The sequence below is a fragment of the Neodiprion virginianus genome, chromosome 3 (genome assembly GCF_021901495.1).
Source record: "Neodiprion virginianus isolate iyNeoVirg1 chromosome 3, iyNeoVirg1.1, whole genome shotgun sequence".
Classification (NCBI taxonomy): domain Eukaryota; kingdom Metazoa; phylum Arthropoda; class Insecta; order Hymenoptera; family Diprionidae; genus Neodiprion; species Neodiprion virginianus.
Genome location: NC_060879.1, coordinates 28,966,321 through 28,989,243, shown reverse-complemented (window position 1 = coordinate 28,989,243; position 22,923 = coordinate 28,966,321). Strand labels below are relative to the sequence as shown.

Sequence of the window (22,923 nt, the reverse complement as noted above, 5' to 3'; positions counted from 1 at the left end):
AAGCGCCACTCGATCAGATCAATGCAGCAGCGCTCAAAGCTCCGGCATCATAATTGCGGAAACAAAAGGCTTGTGTACGTACACGTTTTTCTCTTCGTGGTAAGGAGATACCTGCGGATGCGCGGTGTTTCTCTGAGATGAAACGAAAAGATGCAAAAAAACAAAAAAAAAAAACGAGCTGTATTCGGAAACGGATCGATCGAATCCATAAACCAGTTGGCAAATTGTCTCTGAGAAGCTGCTTTCCCCGCGAGACGATGGAAATTTCTTCTTGAACAACGTCCAACTTCCGAAGGCGGATGATATACGATCGGAATTAACGATAACAATAACGAGTAATTCGCGGGGGATTGTTCATCCGAGTATTCTGCAGCCTATTACATTAATCGCCTTACGGTCTCGTTGCTTCGGACCAGACACATAAATCCGCATCCACCAAAGATACGTGCAGACCAACACCGGCCGGTGCGGCGTTATTCTATATCGCGAGGGGCAAAACCGGGTTACCGCACTTAGGTGTTAGGTTTTATTAGATCCCTCGCTAATTACTCCCCGGTGAATATCGCCGGCAAACTTCCGACCGCCCCAACTCGGGGCAAAAAATGTTGAAATCATTGTTTCGCTTCGGAGAAAGTTGAAACTGCACACCCTAGGCTCTCTGCCTATGATCCCCGTGTGCACCGGGGGGCAGGTGCAGAATTTTGAGTGGGGATTCAATGCGAGTTCAGCACACGTAGCCTGCGTACGTACGCCTAGAGAACCACCGGGTTCAACATGCTTGAAACCTCCCCCCCTTCCTAATTAATGGACCACGCTAATAAAAAAAACAAGTCACGTATCTATAGGCGCGTACCTTTGCGTTTAATGGCCGCACGCATGTGCTCGCTGACCGGTAAAAAGCCTCAACGGCCCTGTTTGTAATTCCCGAATCATTAATCGGGGGTCGTAGGTCATCGCTTCGCAAAGTTTTGCGCATGTTTTCGCTGGCGAACGGTATTTAAACGCTCCAGCCGCGTACACAACGAAATATAATAATTTATCGATACTTTTTCCCCGACACGTTTTTCCCACGTACGTAAATTTTTTTTTATCCCTACGCATGTGTCCGTGGCCCAATTTTTGTTTCACCGTATAACGTACGTACGGGGGGGAAAACGGCGATGAGGTTGAGAGAGATTCTCCGTGCTTTTTTTCCACGCGCAAAAGGGTAGATAACATTAGCCACGCAACCTCGCGTTGTTCTTCTTCGGCGTAGCACCAAACCTCGGAAAATCACAAACTGTGGACTGTCACGATCAACGAGATCCGGAGTAACTGCGGTATCCTGCAGGATCTATCTCCGAGAGAAACTTACAGATTCGCAGAGATATTCAAAGGCGTTTCACGTCTCTGCGCCGCCGAATTTGATCCAATTGGCTTTCCGGTTCCGCGGTCCATACGGGTTACTTCGAAACCAGTTTCCGAGGCTCCCATCCCCAGCAGCGCTTGTTAATTATACGCGAGAAATTGTATGCAGAAATCCATTATTACGCTGTGATTGTCAAATGCAGCTTGACTCCGCCGCTGCGCTCTTGCCTCAATCCCCCCGAATTCTAATGAACGAACCGCGTACCTATACGTATATTGTATATACGTCAGGAACGCGTGTACATACTTCATTTACTACCGAGTCTCCGGCTTTCCTTTGCACCGCAGATGCATTACCATGTTCCGGTTGTACCGCTTTCGTGATATAAAATCATGGAATCCAGAGAGATGTCGCCGGGGGTCGACTGGCTATTTCTTCTCCGTTGACGTTACAAATATTACCCCTCTAACATTGATGGTAAAGCAAGATAGTGGTATGGAGTTACTAATAAACTCCTGCGTTCCCGTACCCGCAACGTACATTTCACCTTTGCCTTTGAACCGCATTCGTTCTTTTTCTTTTTTCTGCAGTGTAAAAAAAGACGATACAGAATCGTGAAACGTACATTCCTCGTAATTAAATTTGTCTCTGGTATAAAAACGAAATGATTATACCTAGCATATAACAACCTTGCAGCAGAAAAATAATTGCAACAAATTTTCCAAGTGGATAAATATCAACAAAATATAGAAATTTCTGCAGCTATATTTACGCGTTCAATTCTCTCTCTCTCTATCTCTCGCCGTGGAAGCAAACCCTTTTGCCTATCCAACAGATAAATTCAAATACGCTAAACCGAAGTGAATTTCTACATCGGATGTGTCTGTGTGGTGTGGGCGTGTGTGCTCGTACAGCAGAGTTTGAACAAAAGGCGGATACTTGCCGAATTGGATTGACATTTTTCAATAATTCGGTCATATGCACCATATTTTTCACCTCGCGTTATATGCACGTATGTCAATATCGCGTGACTATTTTAACACGCCTATTGTACGGTATGTAATACATAGGCATGGCGTGCGGATCATCCAACTTTAGTTTACGTTCATTGAAACGAAAGGAATAGACGAGCAAAAACTGGGCACTGATATAATTACTCCGAAATTATCAAGCAGTCATGTTTTGCCCACTCAAAGGATAAGTTAGGAATAATTTAGGAGTCAAGTAATTGTACCGTAAATTCGGTTGATAAAAGCGGGAAAGTCTGGATGCCTTTCAAAAGCGAGAGCTTAGACGAATTTTGATGGCCGCGTCTCATGCTTGAAGAATCGTACAACGGAAATTCTGAGATGCGCTTCATTCTTATACTTAGGTACTTTACCTTCGAGTTTGATTTTTTGTTTCCAACATTTTTTCTTCATCTCTTTCTCCTCTGCTTCCGTGTTCGTCGTTTTATTCGATTCTTTTTCAGGAACGTTTTCTTCGTCCTCGCATATATACGAGAGGACGTAAAATAGTAAAGGACGCTTTTCGAATACCGTATACAAAAGTACGTAGTTGTATTTCTTTTTTCACCTTCGATGACATGCGCGCATCACGCTCATATATTGTAATTCATTTCTCGATCGTACGATTTCACTGTTTTTCGCAACTGCGTACGCCTAGCTGGATTACAGCTATATTACACCTAAAACGTACGACTCGCGGAGGTGTGTTGCACGCCTAAGTTCTACGTGTAGAGGCATTATAAGCCGCACAGTCTGACGGGGCGGGCAGACATGCGTCAAACAAAGGGGACATATTGCATCCGCCGAATTGCTGTCGCTTGCGTAGGACCACTAATCCGGCTGTAAAACATCGCAATTTCAGTTACTCGTTTTATCTCCGCACGAAACGCATTATTTACGCGACCCACCATTACAATTACGCGCTGTTGTTGAAACCGTACTTATGCCGAGTCCCGCTGACCAGCCGCGGCTCTCGAATCCTCCCATGCGGACCAAATTCAACGCCGTCGTTTTACTCCAGGTATATATACGTATACAATATACACACACATATATATATATATATATATATATATATATATATATATATATATATATATATATATATATATATATATATATATTGAGTTTTGACCGAGAGAAAAAAATTTCCCGACTATTATCGTATGTATGGGTATTCGCGCGTCCTCGTACCGACAAAATGAAATCTGCTTGCCAGATGATGCAGCGTCCAAATCTAACTTCGACCCAAACCCTGTTCATTTGTCTCGCGTTCAAGAATAACCGGGAAACTTGTCAGGCGTTGGTGTGTACATGCTGTTTTATACCTACAAAACGTCTATGTGCTAAGGGATATTGCACTCGTATGTGCCCGCCAAGCGAATTTATTACCGTACGTCTTTCCGCAAATACACAACCATGGTTCGTTGTTTCTTTTATCATTATTGTTATTCTAAAGATGTCAGCTCGATTGGGAACTTTGTGGAATTTTCATCCCAGTGAACTGCAGCTTTTTAAACGTGCACAAGCTTTTTAATATATTCACGTTAAATTTTTGTGCTATGAACTTAAATTGAAAATAAATTAAATGATTATAGTGTCCAAATATGATTTTAGTTGATTGTGGGTTAAGGCGGGGCTAAAAAAGATTCAAATATAGAAAAGTTACAATATCCAATTTTCAAAGATGAAAAAATGTCTGTTACAGAATCGCTAAAATGTCGAAATCTAAAGTGTAGAAAACCAGAATACTGAATTGTCAGAATTGTACTATTTTCGTATTCTTATGGCTTTCCGTGTACCACGATCTTTGTTCACGATGACTTTTCTGTATTTTGAACTCAAATTTTGAATGTTCTAACTTCTATTCCTGATCGTTCTACATTTTTCCCACCACCCCAGTCCACCCGTGAAGTTTTGTATGCGGGATGATTCTTAGAATAAAGAAAATTATTTGTTTTTGTTTTTCACTTATAAATTTATGCAAACGTAACGGGCCAAGGGTTCGTTTCATTTAACGATATTTCTTTTGAACTTGTTTGTCAGGAATGTATACATCATATCGCAGAGTATCGATTTCTTGGGTTTAATTCAGGGATTAGTGGATCCCCGGTTGGTTTCGGGGCCTACGAGGCACTTGCCGGTTAATGTCTTAGAAAAATGAAGAGGTCCCCCGGGAAAAGTTTTAATTTTACCCGCAACCGCGACCCGGGTGTTCCCGGTCCCCTCATAGTTATAGTAGTTAGCGAAATCTCGGGGAAAAGCTCTTTTACGACGGTCGGGGTAAAAGGCACAACAACAAGACGTCGCCCGACTCCCCGAAGAAATGCTTAACCACCCAGCAAGGGGGGGAAATAATCTACGCCTCGGGTTTTCCAGGGTCTATCTGTATACATATCAATAAAAATGGCGACATTGTGAACGTGATATCCCGGGACGCGATCGGAATATCGATTTGTTATTTGGCATTCGACTCAGGTGACTCGAATGGTCAGAGCCTCTCGCGTTCAAGCGAGCGAACGAACCGAGGAAAAGAACGAGAAGGGTTGGAGTAGAGAATTCCTTCTGGTATTTCAGGGAAAGATAACGCAGCCGGGGTGAAAGTGCCTGAAATATATCGCCGATCAGAGCGCGGGAGATAACTGAGCGGGAAATTGCGATACAAATTTGGCCCAGCTTCTCGCGCTGAGGATGAAAATTTTTCCTTCGACCCTTCGGTGACGACAAATTCCGGGAATTTTTTTCAAAATGAATCGAATCATATTTTGCAGTTGAACAAAACGATCGGTTCGTGTCCTGAGTCGAGTGCATTCTTCCAAGTACTTGTAATGTTTCTATAAATTACTGAAACGAAATTGTGTATTCCTCGTCATTTATCGATTTCAATTTTACGCGTCGAGTTTAATTTTGATTGATAGATTCGAAATGCTGGGATAAAAAAAGAAAGAAAAAAAAATGACGAGGAATGAAAGGTGAAGGTACATTTTTGAAATTGTGTTCTTTTTTCTAAGGTTGTTGGGTGTATGGAAAATTGCGATGCTTGAGTTGGAACGGTCTTGAAAAAATGGAAAATTTTTACAGTCCAAGACGCGTATCATCCCTGCGCAAGCAAAGGGGTGGAGAAATGTGAAGGGAGGGCATAAAAATACGACCGCGTTACATGCCGCGTATACGCCGATCTCGAATTGAATTGCCAGAGTATAAAAAATAGCATAACCGATTTTCACATGCCGTGCAATTCTCGTTTGCATCGCAGATTTTCACAATCACGCATAGAAAAAGAAGTTCTCGCGAGATAAGCTCGATCGCGCCGACTACGATATAACTTGGAGAAAGTCTAAATTGCTTTACTGTTGGCGCTCGGCGGGATTCAAAGTATCCAACCGAGCGTAGCGCACCCGGTCTAATTTCTAGTTCAGACTTAAGTTATTACTTTCTTACTTGAATACCCGGCGAAATTATCGATCCTCTCGGCGATTGGCCCGCCTTGGAAGACATTGCCTTGGCACGAATTGGCTCATAGATTCGCCCAACGTATATCTATGTGGGTATATGTGTGATATCTGCGGCGTGAGACGCGTCTGAGCGAAATCCGACGTGAGAACAAGATCCGCGTCGGTGTTTTCAAATGACCCGTCGTAAAAACTTGTGTGTATAATGTGGATATCATATCCGAAAAAATGATCACAGTAACGTCCAATTATAGTAGGAGACTCCGTGAACATTCTACGAGAATAGCAAATCCTATTTTCCTGCAGCTCGAGCGTCTTCGAATAAACGAAAATTGTCCAATTAGGTTTTATTTCTAGTCCGCAGTAAAGCTTTATATAACTGGATTAACGAGGACTCATTTTTATCGCGGAGAAGGGGCTTCGCGTCAAGAACCACTCAATGAGACACAGGTTTATCCTAAATTAAGCCCTATCAAGAAGGAACAAAATGAACGAGGACAGTCACAGCGAGAAACGCCGGTATAGATTACTCGGAGGGGGCTGATAATAAGATAATTCCCTGTCGAGATCCTTTTATCTTATTATAATCCTAGGTATAGCTTATTGTCAAGATAACGTGAACGCATCTTGTATCCCAAAATACGCTCAACCGCGCAGCTTTTCATAGGTATATCTATAAGGTATTCGGAAGGCGCCGCCAGTTGATACCCATGGCACCGCAGCAACGGTACCACCATGATAAGTAATAAGCGAGTAATTCGACGCTCGAAAAAAAGGAAAAAACAAGTTTTCACCGTTATTAAGTACCCGGGCTGAGTTCGCAGCTGAGCAACAGGGAAGATTAGCTGGAACTTTTGAAGCGCAGGGCGAGGAAACATGGCGCGGTCGGCCGGCTTATTGGTTATGGTTTATTATGGGAGACCGCACGGCTTTGTCGCAGCGTTATATTGCCAGCATATACTTACTTACCCGCGATGTAAACTGATTTAGGGGAAGATAATTATTTTATTTTATTTTTCCCGTCGGCGAAGAGGCGGATGGCGGAGGCGGGGAGAAAATTTAACTTCCCTCGAGCACGGCAAACTTAACGTAATAAAGCCAGAAATTCTTTTGTATGAGTTCATGACGGGAATAAAAATATCGGGCAAAGTAACCATCCGAAAGAGCTTTTTCCCATTCATATCATAGCGGCGCGGCGAGGCTGTGAAGCGAAATGCGAATGCAAATTCATTTGTTCTAAGCTCACCCCTCGCCTTCACGCGGATGCGTTCCATATATGGGTAATGGGGTATATGCGGTATGTATTACTTTAGAAATCAAATTTTATCCAATGCTAGCCGGCTGGCGTTTCGAACGCGTTATAACCTATCTTGAGACCGAAAAGCCGCCGTTGCAGAATTATCGATGCGACCGGCTCGAGCATCGATTTCCCCGATAATCTTTCCGGGAATTACGATTCCCTGATATTGCTGTTTACCCGCTGACGATGCCGCGGCTCTCGTATGCTAAATAAAACTAGACTAATGACCGGATCATCGTCTCTAATCGCGGAGGCGGCAGCTGCGGCAACCCTCTTTAATCCTTTCTACCCTTTTATTTTCCAAGGTGTGAGATGCCTGCGGGACGTCAGTCTGGAAGTTCTGCCCGAGGTTGTTCAGAGAGGTCAGGAAGCGATTTTACGATGCCGCTACGACCTGCAGGACAGACCGCTGTACTCGGTCAAGTGGTACCGGGGTAACCACGAGTTTTACCGATTTGCACCGAAGGACTCACCCGCGACAAAGACCTTCCCCATCGCCGGCATTAACGTTGACGTGAGTATTACTCTCTTCGACGTAACTGACATGGGAACGAAATGTGGTTATACAAAGTGAAATGTTAACAATATGTACTAGGATTTTATCGAGAATAATCCGCGAAATTATTATTATATACTAAATTCTTACCCACAATTCGTATAACGTGCGTGTAACATAACCCTTTCAAAACGGTTGCCAATTCGAGTGGACATACATTTCGAAAATCCACAACAAATGTTTCACTCGTCAGACTTTTTTTTAAGAAATGGGTTTTGTCATCGATTCTGATACCAATCTGATAAAAAATATGTCGAAGACTGTCCCTTCGTTTAAGTATGTTTTCTAGTTAAAAATCTGCAGTTAGTACAGTTGAAAAAAGAATCGTGCAATTCTAATTCTCATTTCTAGTTTGATATGATTTTTAAAATTCATCTTTTTAATAGGGAAAAAATATTTATGTTTATAGAATAGTCCTAAATATCACGAAAAAAATGTACAAGCTCGTTAATTCTGAGCACATAACTATTCTAATCTGTACATACACGAATCCAATCAAATGACGAGTACTGCAGGTGGATTATCGATGCTTCAATCGCATCTTTGAAATCCGTCAATTAATTGAATCTATAGACAGGTATTACAAAAAATTATACGCATCAGATAGCCAAATGTTAATGTCAGACGTGTAGTAATTCAGGTGGTTAAGAATATTTTGCGCGAAAAAAAAAAAAAAAATAGTAATAATAATGATTATTCGCCGTAGTAGCGATGAACAAATTTTTAAAGCACGTTCTTCGTATCAGTAAATACGATGAATTGATCCAAATTTAGTTCATATCGCGACCAGCAATGAAATACCGCATTCTCAGCCGACGATGCAGAATCGTAAACCACGTCGATTCCCACACGAACGATGAAGTCGGCTTTGATTTTCATCACGTGCACTCATCGAACGGCGTGAAAATTCGACAGTCGGAGTTACAAGGCTCGTAATCATGGACCATTCGATAAAAGGTTCTATTAGCGTCGGTCACACCTTCCCCACTCTCTCTCGCACCTTTAAGGTTCACCGCCGATTGCGGGGGACCACTGAATGTGGGCGTGTGACATACGGAAGGGTTATATTTGCCAGGTCGCGTCTCACCTCAACTGCAAACACCCGCCATAACCAAATACCTGTTTACACGAAGGTAGCGTGAATGTTGAAAGGGTGGGGCGAACATGCCTGGCGCAAACACTCTGTTGGTTCATTGAGTTTTCTTGGCGCCGAAACACCGGCCAGACTGCAACTTTGTAGGATACTTACCGCATTCCGCAGACGGCGATTCGTGAAGTCTGTTTGAGTCGCGACTGGATTGGATTAACGCGAATGGAATTATCAGAGAACCTTATTCACATCGTGCGGAAGGGTCGATTTACGTCTTCGGCGTGTAAACGCGATTGTGCTTCAGGTTGCGGACGCATGTGTGTCTGTGTGTGTATATAAGTATATGCGCGATGGGATTGAAGAGTGAAAGATTAACGTTGTCTCAATAAAAATTCAAATTATACAAAGGTAACTGCTTGGCTAGAGGGATTCCGTTCCGAGCAAGTTGAGAGTACGCGAAGGAAGGATATGTGGACCAGGTTTACCTCTGTTCTTTGTGCCTTTTACGTTGTGTAACTCACGTTGCACACAGCTGCACCCATCGTGCGGGGGGGGGGGGGGGGATGAAGACTAAATACCAAGATAGAAACATAAACTTTTGCGGAACGCTTGTTTTCCATACCAATTTAATCATGGAAATAACCTGCGGCCTGACTACAGTTTAAATATACATGATACGCCGAGGGAAAAAGTTATCGTGATCCTGATTCGTGACACCCTGTGCTAACGCGCTTAATGCTGGTCTCGTGAAGCGACGCGGTATGCGGCTTGAAGTCGTATCTATACCGATTTCGAGAGGCCTGAAAAGAAAACGAAAACGAAAAAAGAATCGACAAGGAAAATAAATAGATGAACGAATAAATCAATAAGGAGAATGCAATAGGAAGAATTCTTTGACTTCAAAGAATGCCAACATTATTCACCAACCCAATCACACGCGGACTTATTACCAGTGATAAAAGTCGGTGTTGGGAAAAAAAATGGGAAAATTTCACATCGCGTGTGAATTGAAGTTTTAAATATAACAACCGTAATTCTCTCGTTCTTCTCTGAAGCGGTGTGAAGCGTTATTCTCCATTACGTATAGACACAGCTGTATCGAATTGACCAGCCGTAACATATTTTGCTCACTCAGCTTGACGCTTTGGCCATAAAAGATGCACACGCTTCGTTTATGGAACAAGATTTCCTCTGCCGGTCGGTATAAAAGAGTCCGATGATATATCTGTGATAAATTATTGCCATTTCCTTCAAATCGCCTCGCTTGCCCGCAACGTTGTTATGACAACGTTCAAGAACGGGCTTTGAGTACAGAAAGCTCCAAGAAATTGATCGTTGACAAATGCTGAAGCCAAGAAGTCGATCCAGGCTTATCCCATTACGAACAATAAGTGCATGTAAACTACATCCTACTGTAATATATGACACATAATATTGCCAAAGTGACGCAGATATATCGAAAGACTTGAAGATATACCAAAATTAGTTTGATTTTATAAATGAATTAAGTAAACAGATGATCGAGTCGTCTTGTAATCATTTTTTACAAAAGATGTAAAAAAAAAAAATCAAAGCGTTAGAGAAATCTGTAACTCGAGTTAGATAACGATTGTAAAACATACGTGTTTCAACGAGTCGAAAAGTTGGTCTGATTCCAACGAACCTGAAAAAAGGCATAGAGAGCGATAGATATCTGCTGATTGTACTTCCACCTTATGGTACGAAATTGTGATGTATGAGGCGGCTCGCAAAGTCTGATTGAAAAACGAGCTGGAATGGTTACGAAGCACGCGGTGGGTAAAAAGCCGTAATAAGACAATATCGTTCCTATTTCGCGTGCGTATCATAAACACGTACCGCGTAAAATGCATGACGCGTAGCGAGTCTCATACAGACGTGAACAAAAGGAACGGAAGACGAGGAAAGCAAAGAGAAGGACAGAAAGAAAGAGGAAGACGGAAAGAGTGGTGAAAAAAAGAAGAAAAATAAAAAAAAAAAGAAGGGAAGAAAGGAAGGAAATCAAGTAAAGAAAAACGGAATCGGATTAACAACGCGAGTGGACCGGAATCTCCAGAGGGACGGAATTTCATCGGAGTCAAAACACTTGACCCGAGCATTTCCCTTGTTTGCAAAGCCGCGGCCTGCGCACATGCCTGTCGTTCTTTGCGTACCAACATACGGATCTTCCATCCCTCTCGTTACCGCCATATTCCCCAGGGTATCGTCTCGTTCTCCGCTGCTCTACATCCTCCCGTACTGTAGACTCGTTGCAACGGTGCAACCTCGGAAAAGCTCTGTCAAACAACCGTCACGATTGTCTTCTGGTGAGAGATTTTTTCCACTCTTTAAGTATCTTTCGCGACGCGAGATTGAAGGCGGACGTCCAATTCATTGAACGCGGAGAAAAATCTCATTTGTTAAAGTAGCTGGAAAGTTGTCGTAAAATTAATATCGTTACAATAACGGTTTCAGTATTATTGTAATTGCAGGTGAATATGGTACGATAATTAATTGTTTACTTTAATTATACCTGGTAATACTAAATTATTAATTTGTTTAATCGGTCTGATACATTTGAACAGGTGAATAAGACCTGAGCATCAATTTATTCTTGCATCGGCATTAAATTATCGCAATAGTTGTAAAAAAGATATAGTACGAGTGACCACGAAGAAAAAATAACTTTACAAGATTTTCTCGTTATAGTTACAAAGCTTATTGTCGTTTTTCACCCAGAACTGTAATGTCTTGCGGTTAAGGTAAGAAATTAACACTATACTAGAAACTTCTCTCCGTGCCGCAACACAATCAATATTCATTTTTCACCGTACACAAGGATAAAAAATTTTCACATAGGGACTATCAGTTGCCATCGTGAACATTTGCGAGTAGAACTTGTCCGGCTCCTGACGATATTGTACGTAGATACAAGAACGACGGTTCTAAAAACCGATGTTCACACCCTGAAAATTTTATTTTTTTTGCCTACCCAAGTTCTACAAATCTCATTTAGCCGTAAAAGCTGGAATTTTGGATAACCCGCAGATATCAAATGACGTTGACAGTCTGAAAATGTTGGGAATTTTTTTTTCAAATGCACAAAAATGGTCTGTTGATTCACGTCACGCATATATACATAGTCAATTGTATAATTAACGCGAGGTTTGTTCTTAATTTCAACGTCAACCGTTCTTGCGCTATTGTGAATCGAAAGTTCCTATCCTTGATGCGCGTTGCGATCGTCGTACGGTAGCAAAATCCGCGTTTAACCCGAGTAAAAACAGTCGTTCGAAAAGTAAAGCGCAAAGATTGAGTCGTGGCGAAATTTGTCAAGACAACCTGTGGAACGAGAATGAAAAAGAAAAGGAAGGCGCAAACAGAGAGAAGGACTCTGAGAGTATTTCACGCCCCGGTATCCAGAGCCGGTATTTTTAAAGGACCTTGCCAAATTGTGTTTACCCAAGAGCCGTCGGAGCTACGGGTGCAGAACCGTCGGCGGGCGTCCCATCCTTTATTCAAATGTGGCGAACAGAGTTATTCCTATCAATGGCAGTCCTCGGCCACCAAAGCGGTGTCCGTTCGACACCCCGGAGCCGGGAAACCCGGTGTCCCGTATCCTCGTTACCCTCGACAATCGCGGGTTGAGGGTAATTAATGTAACCGCGACATGACGCCGAGCGAGACAAGCGAGCCGGACCCCCGTGATAAATACAAAGTGAACATCTCGCCGGTGAATGGGATTCATCATCTGTATACCCTCTCTGTGCTTGATTTCGAAGCATCAAGATTGCATTACACTGCCGGCATTGTCCAACGCTCGTTTTCGCCTGCCGGTTGCGCCGCATTTCTCTTCGACGAATGCCTTTGCTGCACCGGCATTTGTGTCTGTACTCGATGCACTTGGGCCCAGGGTGGCGCAAGCGTGTGTGGGAGTACCGGTCGGTTGAATAAACTTACGTTCACCGCACCCTCGCCGCCTCGCGGTCGAGCTATTCGAATTATTTTCCAACGAGCATGAGCTAGGCAACGAAATGGCAATAAACCGCGCTCACCACCTCGTTCGAATAGGGTCCGAATTGCAGGAAATCAAGCCGATATCGCTTCCTCGAAACACGCGACCATACCTGTTTACGAGTATACCTATGTACGTATACGCGCCTCGTACCAAATAATTAATAAGCACGTTTATTCGGGCATATACGTTCCAAACTCATCTAAATCTGCACGGGACCAGTGTCATTGTATACATATAATACACATGTGTGTGTATGTATGTGTTATACATTAATATCCGAGGATTACATTGTACAGGGGGGACTTGGAAAATTCTCCTACCAATACTCTTTTCAATTATTCTCCCACGTGAAAGAGCAACCTCCTTCAGATATTGTGAGATTCACATTTTCAGTGCCCGGATATCCCTTCATCAAAAATCCATCATCTCCGCGCGCACTTGACGTACACCATTTATGAGAAGCACCGAAGCTCTATAAAAATTAAAGCCAAAGGTGGAGAAGAAGAGGCGGACATAGCATCTCGCTCAACGCTTTCGTGGATGATTCTTTTTCTCCATTTCTTCTGTTTTTTATTTATTTTTTTGTCTTCAAGTTACGGAGCACGATATGCAAGCTTGTAATTTAAATTGAACAGTAACTGAATTTTGTATGGCATCATTGAATTGATTGATGATATTTCGTTGTGATTTACTCATAGGTCTGTGTTTAGTCGTAATGTTATATTATTTGAAAGAGAGAAACTAATTTAAATCACGTATATATACTGTCTATACAATTTAACCGCGTTGTATAAGTTACGTCGTTTCGTAAAATATGAATATAACGTATACAGAAGTTTTCGACGCTTTGTTTTGTTAAACAAACGACTCGGTGTAACAACATCGTTATTATTACTTTTATTATTACTATTATTATTGAGACGCGGTGGTGAGTAATAAGATTGACGGTAAAAATGAATGTTGGATATTAATACGGTGACTTGGAAGTGACAATTCGCGTGTTCCTTCTCACTTGACGATCTTTTCAACGCTGCAGATAAAAACTTCCGTCGCGGAGTAGTGATTAATTACGGAATGTTCTTATCGTGTTTTGAAAACTCGCGTTTCGGACATGCGGAGATTTATGTACATTCAATAGCTGCGAGTATTCGCGTGACAAGTGCGTCAAAACGATTAAATAGATTGAAGCTGGAGAGAGAGAGGGAGGGAGAGAGAGGAAGAGGAAGAAAAAAAGAATCTTTGACGAAGAATAATGATATTAATTCCGTCTGCAGCAGACTCGCGTTTCATCACCCGAACCCCGGGGTTTCGAATAATCTTAGGAATCCAAAATATCGCCGAAAGTGATCCAACATCGCGGTTGATCTGTGATTATGCAGAGGGGCTTGCTGAATCGGTCAGAGTACATACTTTGGTCTTTGAGGCTTGGCTAATGGCATGTTAATGAAGATTTGCGCAACGTTTACTCACCCGATCATGTCCGTCGTGCTGGACGTCGATGTCTCATGGATGACGAATGACACGGATCCTGTACGCTTTAAACCGCAACATAGTTTATTAGAGATCGTTGGGGTTCGAGCTGGGTGGTAAAGATTTACCCGATGCAAATTATAATCGTAAATAAGAATTGCACGAGCTCCCATTTGCGTTCAGATGGAAGACGATTCAGCTTTCAATAGCCAGATTTTACCGGATATAAAATTTCGGCTCAACTCCAGACGTTAGTGGTGGCAGCGGCAGAAGTAGTAGTAGCGTGATGTAGCTCGACAGCACATGTGCGGATTTTCGCTGATTGCTGTCTACGGAAATAAAAGTTGTCGATGAAATTTATTCATATCTTGATAACCGAATGGACGCTCTCCATTCTCTCTGTGCGCGTCTGTGTGTCGCTGGTAGAGAAAGCTGACGCAGAATTGTAGGTGAAAAAGTTTGAACGTTTCAATACCCTCCTCCGCATTGAATGGCTCGCGGCGCGTTTAGGTACGTACCTAAAGCTCCTGATTAAAATATGTAAGAGAAGTATTAGTTTCGCGTCTCCTGCACTTGGCGTTATACCGCCTACCTCTCCTATATTTACCCCTCTTGACAATGAAGCTTTTAAGTTCCAACGAGTCGCAATAGTGCCGAGTGCATTGGATAGCAAGGGCCGGGTTTTGTTCTCCCCGGAATGAAAGACCGTCTATAAATCCAGAATCGAAGGCTCCGCCTCCGACCTATACCCCTTTTGTCTTTCGAAATCATCGAGCAATATTGACCTCGTATAAAGTCTGGTGATAACCGGGCGACGCGACGCTTTCTATCGATTAATCTGTCGTTGACAGAGACTAGTTCTGCATCGGGGCCAGAGGGTTGGGATCGATTGAGCGTGTAACGGATTGATCGGGAGTGACCTTAAAAGGAGCCAGGATTGCATAAGAAAACTTTTCTATGCGAGGGAAAAAACGTCCTGGTTTCATTACTTGAATACCGACTATACTTTGCAACTCTTATAATTACAAGAAAACATTTTCTTTTTTTTTCCGATTACACGCACTGCACTTCGGAAGTCACTTTTTCAACCCTCCCTGGAGTGTATCAAACGATGCTGTTCCCCTCAAACTTATCGCCTCTCTCTTTTTCAGGTCACGAACTCGAACGGCAGTCAAGTTATGCTGAGGAACGTGGATTTCAGACTGTCCGGGAACTTTAGCTGCGAGGTTACGGCCGATGCACCATCGTTCTCAACGGCCTTTGTGACGAAGAATTTGAACGTAGTATGTGAGTAGCCCAGTAAAAGTGATAAACTCTTTTCGCTATTTTTACCCTCTTTGAGCACACACACACACCGGCAGCTCGCGAACTAGCGGAGAATATTGCAGCACCTGCTTTGCTGTAATTTTACAACGCTTGTAATATCGAAGCTTCCGTACTTTGTCCAGAACGATTCTGCCCACTTTCCGTCATAAATTAACCGCGCTGAATATTCGCGGATTAGTTTTTACACAAGTTTGACTTAATCCCTAATCCGTGTTCTATAATACCGGAGATAAATTCACGTATTAACGTACAAAATACGTTTGCGAACTTACGTAAGCCTCAGTTGCAAGTTCTGACACACCGATATAACCGCCGTCTCTGGCGTATGAACAGTTTTTATTTAGTAAAGAGTTCACCCAAGATTAAACAAGTATCGCAAAATTTCAACACTCTCCATCTCTCTCTCTCACTCTCTCTTTCTTTCTCTTTTTCTCTCCTCTCTATTTTACGATTTATTCGAATGTAATCAGCTCGTATAGGGAAAATTTCCCCTCGCCTTTATATTATGTACGAAGGTAAAAATCATAATGTCGTGAAAGTATCGATCGAGCTATTAGAGCCGAGATTGTTTTATCGCTGAACGTGGAGCGCAAAATACTATCTCATCTCAAGGAGGAGCAAGAAGCACGTTTACGGTCCTCATTTCGCGACTGGATAGAGAAAAAGCTCTTCCTCCGAGCAAGTTCTATAGTGTCAACAGGGCTTACCTGTCGGCGAAAAATAATAAAAATCTTGTTTACCTCTGTGAAAATTGTGTTTCAGCTTTACCCCAAGGAAGGCCCGCGATTGCAACCGGTAGAGACCGTTATGATCCTGGAGATACTCTCGAAGCAAATTGCACTTCACCGCCTTCAAAACCATCCACCCACCTTTCATTCACGCTCAACAACGTGCCGGTGAGTATTTAAAAAAATTTTTAATGGAGGCAACAATTATTCTCGCTTTGGGCTTTACATTAAGGTATGCCATAATTATGAGCTTTACACACTTAGGAAGAAAAAACTTTTATTAAAATCGAAATAAAATTTCGTGGTAAAACGAGCTGGACGCGTTCTGATCGTTATTGAAAAATTTTTCGGTATGACGTTTGAATGGCACCACTTGTAGGTAGACGGATTTTTATTTTTTCCGATTAAAATCAGCCGAACCGTGCATCGACGCGAGCTTGAAATGGGACGAAACCGTACGTAAAATACGTATCGGTTTTTTTTTTATGAAAAAGCGAATTTTTCGAGAGTACGCGGCGCGAGCGATCCGCAGCGTATCTTCATCGTATCCTCGTGACTTTGTGTCAATATACTGTCACTTGTGAACCATTGGAATAACGAGAACCGTTCACTATTGAATATTGCTTGTTCAATGACGTAGTATAAAATCTATTTAATCAGTTTAACGAGAACAGCCGCGTTGCGTTTACAACAATATGCGTAGTTTATTGATCCAGTTGAAGTAAGTTAAAAAAATACGTATGAAATACAATACTCGAGTGGACAAAGAATTTTATAAAGCTGTATAAACATGAATTTCCAGGATTATTCGGTCGATTCAGCACAATCCCGGTTGGAATCAATCAGACTTTCGTCCGAAACGGGTGTCAAAGGAGTCGTGGAAACATTTTCCCAAATGCTCCTTCGTTTTGTTTTCGTTCGCCGACATACCCTACTGGCTTACCATTTTCAAAGCTCTCTAGGAAACATCAAAAGCGCCACAGAGTTGTTTCGACCGAAAGGAAAGAATCCACGTGACCCTCACGAATTCGTTCGTTCGGTTCATCTCTTCTGTGTGTCTTTCAGCGGGTGTGGTACGGGGCTTTGAAATGAAACTCTGAACTTGTACTCCGTCGTTGTTTCACTCGGCCGTTTCACTCCGTTCTCGCGTTCACTTCCGCGGGATTCCCCTTATTTCAAACTGATTTCTACGGATTAAACTACAGGTACATAATTAAGATCTTATTCGAGCAAGTCGTCTTGAGGACGACTTGAACACATACTCACCGGGAGTTTAGAAAATGGAATAAGTTTACTGGATTTCCCTCGGTCCGTTGGTTTGCTCAGAGCAAGTTTGATCGCTGTGCGACGTCGACGATTCAAGTATCCTTCACCGTGCGCCATGGACCCCTCGCATATTCCACCTTCAGCAGATACGGAAATCTTGAAGCCCCCTCTCCTCCCAATATGCTTGACCAGTTCATTTGACCGTTCGAGCTTCATCAACGAGGCTGTCCACAGTTCGCTATAAATCAACTCATTAGCCATCTGATGTTATGAACCATATGTATATGGCTACGAATAGACAACCCTGTACGGCTTTGAAGCCAGCGGGTAAACGGCGTGATTCACATTCATTATTCCAGTGAAATTCTCGGTTTACCGCACGCGTACTGTTGCACACATTGATAACTAGGAATCAGCATCGAAATTTGACGTACTTCTAGCAAAAATCTGATCGAAGAGAAAAGACACGTGAGATGACGTACGCTTTGGCAAGCAAATCAAACGTGCGTGAATATCGTGTTGAAGTAACTATGAAGAAGACGCGACTCTGCGCTTGTGTTTGTCACATCGTACGAAGGTATAAATTGCCTTCATTGAGAGATCAAAAACAAAATTCGACAATAAGAAAATCTCATCTTCAGAGACAACCTGCAGTTCGATGATTGCTGCTCGGCATTACTTACTTGTTGCCAAAGATTATATCGTGGGGAAGAAGCCAGTAACGTAAGTGCCATGCCAGTGCAGCTTATAATCTCGATGATCGTAAATCTACTCGCTTCGTAAGTAGCGTCATCCATTAGTTCGTCCGTCCGTGTCGCGCCAGTTTACAATTAATTATTGTTGAAAGTCTGAGTATTCCTATTGGTATGGTTGAAAAAGTATCGTCACAGAGTCGCTTCGTCTGTACATTATCGACAAAGCGACGCGTCGAAGCCGATAGTCAGATGCACAAAGCTTCGCAATTGTGGAACTGTTTTTTGCATAAATATTCATATCTCTCCTGGATCGTTTGATTGTTACGAACGAAACAATGGTGATCGAAATTCCTGAGAACGCGCGTGGCCAGGCTTTGTTTCAACATAACTTTTTACAGAACTTCACTACGGTCTGACAAGCTCCACTCATCCAGGATAGACTCCCCCTCGAAAACATCCCTTGTTTTCAAACATGAGAGCACGTCACGACGCGAGCTGAATATATTCCTCAATCCAAAAAGAGAACGGAGAGCAGATGACAATACACGGCATGTTGTAGATGTGAGAGAGACAACATTTCTCTTTCATCCGTACGTTGCAGCGGTCATTGTTTCTCGCCGCAGCAACGTTACGCTTTACCTTGTATTAGACTTATAATTGTGCAAGGTGAATTTCTGATAAATTTTTCACCGAGCACTCGCATTTGTGTGCAAATCCTTGCCGATTTCTTCGGCGGAGTTTTCCAAGTTTTTGCGGCGCTTGGGGTAATGGAGAAGCTAAGCGGGGTCGCTCGTGTTGAACGTAAATCCTTCTTGATCCCCTCGTTAATTTAATATTCCTTATGTCGCATGGCGAGTGTCGGGGCGAGCGATGCAGACTGGCAACATTTGTTTACACGTTAAGCCCGTCACCCGCAAACCGCCAAGAAACGGGGTGGTGATTTCTCTTTTATTCGCCGAGTGCCCGCGCGGAGTATCTAACCGAGAGAAGATGGTGTTGTTTGGCGGAAGGCAGAAAGTTGTCGGTCCTACAAGGTTAAATATTTCAGCCGCGTAGCCTCGGGGCCTTTGTGGACTGGCTCAGATGCGCACGTATATTCGATGTAAGGAAGTCGAGAATTTGTTCCCCGACGGCGTTTCGTGTATATACCGTCTGGTGAAACTGTCCTCGCGGAGGTCGGACGACGAGAATAAAAGGGACCTCGAGTTACGAACGAAATGGGGTTGCCACCAGCACCAATCTAATCCGAAGAAGTAAAGCAAAGAGAAACACCCAATAATTAAGGATTCTCCCAGCAGCACTATGAGTCCGCGATGTCTCCGAGGAGGAGCGGAAGGGACGGGAAGGAAGAGAGAGAGAGAGAGAGAGAGAGAAAGAGGGAGAAAGAGGAGGAAACTGAAATTTGACGTCTGGTGCTCGGTATATTTGTGTTAGGCTACGCGCCACTGGCATTCCAGTCTTTCGGGCTAACCACGTCGAGTCTACCCCTTCCGAATTATAAAGTCAGTCGATTATCATCCTCGCCTCCTCCACCTTCTCGCCTAGATGCTAATTTTATGCGTAAAGTAAATTTTACCGCGTACCAGATTTCCCCCGATTTCCGGTTCACCGCGAAAGTAATCCGAGCGCCCCTCGGCTAAGTCCCGCTTACGTCATTGTCACATGTAATTTCAAACTCGTTATAAGAACGAGTCTTACAACTTATAAGCTGTAAGCCATGGCTCTCGTAGATATTTCACTCGAGTTCCTCCGCTATCCTGCATTAGAAATATTATATAATACAGTCTATATAAGCTCCTACTTCTATACTATTTGTCTTTACAACTTTATACCTGAGCCACTTTAATAAGGAAGCCTCCCTCACTCCCTCCGGGATGGAGTCTCTTTACCCTCATAAATCGGTTTTGGTTCAAATTTTTTTTCTTCTCTCCGACATTTTCGGATCTCGGAGAAATCGAATCATTTCCTTTTGGCCGCTCTTGGACCTCGAGAAACTAAGTTTTCTCTGGTGGACCTTCTGTTTGGCGAAAGGTAGCCGGAAAATAGGTAGAAAAAAGCCCCGGCCTCCAACTTGCGCTTATAAACGTGAATATTGTATGTCGAAATTGAACCATCGGGAACACAAAAATACATACTTTTTAAACGCTACCAAATCGGCTCATGGCAAATTTCATCCAAGCACAATTATTGTAGGAAGTTTGTCATCTCAAGAAGAGAACATGGCACCGTCAAACTCAATGGGATTTATCGGTTTGTGGAAGTCATTTTTCTGTAATAACGTTGAAAAAAAAATGAGTTTTGGGAAGTTGTAGTAGTTCTAGGGCATGAAAGTTGAATCAATTGCTTATGAAAACTCAGAGATATCGTATCAGGACAATAGGACCCAATATCCGGAATCTTTTGTTGTATGCAATCAAAGTTATGTAACCAATATTGACCTTATTTTGAATAATTAAACATCGAAGTCCATTATACCGATGCGTTGACAGTCCTATCAGAGCTGGTAGCCAAGGCTGGAACGCTTCATGGAAAGTTACGAGTTCGAAATCTATGTTTGTTCCTGGTGATAATATAAATTCACAGTTGTATTTCCTGCCAAGAGGTGAAGCGAAGAGGCGCCCAGAGCACTGGGAAAACAAACATTTCCGCCTGACAAGGGCTTCTTCTCCTTCTTCTCCTTCTTCTTCTTCTTCTTCTTCGTCTTCTTCTTCTCTTCTTCCTCCCCTGCTCCTTCTTCTTCTTCTTCATCGTTTCCTTCCACTTCTTGTTCTTGTCGTCATCGCGTCACGTCACCCACACATGAGGCCGCGGTGTAAAAGCGATACACACAAGGGCGTCGCGTCGCCCCCCTGCAGCAGTCAGTTTCACAATTCTCGGGGAGTCCTCGTCACTGCCAGTAACACTACCACGAGGCGTCAACATCTTTATTTCATTACAAGTGCGTACTCGCCCGGTCTCTCCCGCGGAGTATTCGTATTCTCGACTTGTAACGGTGGCGCGAGGCGTAACCTCCGCAACCCGGAGAACGGAAGGACCGTCGGAAAGGATGAAAGTGCCTGGAGGAGCGTCAGGAAGAGAAAAGGACAGCTCGAGGGGCGAGGGAAAGGGAGGAACGCGGCCCGTAGTATACCTACCTGACTCGAACACCCTCGTTTGTTTTTCGTGTTATACACATTTTCCTCCATTTGTACCTCTTCCTCCGCCTCTTCCTCCACACGACATTTGCTCTCGCGGGAAGCCATAGCGTTTCTGCAAACCCGGGTTCCCAGCGTTATAGGCATGACGCCCGCCTGCAGCCCGCGGCACAAAGGATTCCCAAATTCGAATGAAATACATCAAGCCGCGGCTGGAAGGACGCTGGGCAAACAAGTGACGGCTGGTTCCGTTTAGATCCACCCTGCACCGGATGTACGCCTCGTTCCCCTTTGTCAGTGGCGGTCGCGGCTCGGCTTGACCCGTCTTCCGTATTCATGCCCCCGTTCGCAAATACCGACCAATAATCGAACGGGCTTCACAATCGTAACTTCACCGTTACCCATCGGTCACCATGTGCTCCGCAACTCGTATTGTGACAACCCGTTCGCCAAACCCCGAGTGTCCCCGTCGTCCACCGAATCATCCCTCGGAAGCTCCGAACCTCCCCGCAGTGGCGTAATCGCGGCTATACTCGGCTGGATGTTCACGGCTCTATGTGAGCTTCTGCTATTCAAACGGCATTTTGAAAGCCCTGAATATAACCTGTCGATTCCCGCCGATGCAGATGGCTTGATAACGGCATTTCACTCACATTTATTGCTTACTTTCGTGCTGCATACCCAACGTTAACTCACAAAGGAACCACGTCTTCTGGCGATACTGAGTACCCGACGATGCTGGCTTTATCTCCGGTTCAAAGAACGTTCGGGCTTGTTGACTTTCACCGTTTTATGTATCCCTTTTTCTTCCATTCACGATCTTACCGCACGCTCACGACTGTGAATTGGTTTTATGGTACCGCAATATTTGAGATTTTCAACCACGGTATTACCACGCTTTGATCAAGAGTGCGCAAAGCGCGAGCCGTGCAGAGTAAATTACAAGCGAGCACGTGTACTTGGGTGGGTGAGTACACATACATATTTCGCTTCACTCGACGGTCAAGTACTGCAGCTGGGTGTGTAAATCGCGATATTCAAAATCACAGAGACGCGAAAAAATATACTCATATCTATTACACAATTCGGATGGAACTCCATTTCAGCATATAATTTATCGAAACCACGTCAAAGTGCGAAATTATAATTTACCTTTGTACACCCCCGTATAATGTATCGTGCGTATTTGCGACACCTCGCGATGAGAAATATGCAAACATATTCGCACTGAACAACAGATTTAACGCGCAAATTAACTCTCTCTCTCTCTGCCAGCTCTTGCGTTGTGTAGTTCAAATGCATATTATTATATTTTGTGAAATAACCGCTTCGCTCGTTCCTGATTATACACTCGGGGATTTTTATCGTTTACCCAACAAATTTCATGATGTTTACAGATTTAATTTCATCGCGCTCACCGTCCAATCGATTACAACATTCGTATCTATAACTACACTCATCGTGCGGTCGAGAGTATCGAGCAGAGGGGGATCAAAGGAAGCCTTCAAATCTTCAACGCTCTGTTGTAGATTCTTG

The 22,923-nt window shown here is 43.4% G+C and overlaps 1 protein-coding gene across 2 annotated transcripts in view; it reads left to right on the top strand.

The window, feature by feature from the left end:
• Positions 1-22,923, top strand: part of LOC124299737 (serine/threonine-protein kinase dst2-like) — a 77,938-nt gene that overhangs the window by 13,280 nt on the left and 41,735 nt on the right. For both annotated transcript variants that reach the window (XR_006907055.1, XM_046753051.1), the window contains exons 2-4: positions 7,413-7,621; positions 15,390-15,525; positions 16,327-16,460. Coding sequence is in view for 1 of the 2 variants with exons in the window: in XM_046753051.1 (XP_046609007.1) it covers positions 7,413-7,621; positions 15,390-15,525; positions 16,327-16,460 (479 nt within the window). In the remaining variant the exon portion in view is untranslated. The remainder of the gene's footprint in view (positions 1-7,412; positions 7,622-15,389; positions 15,526-16,326; positions 16,461-22,923) is intronic.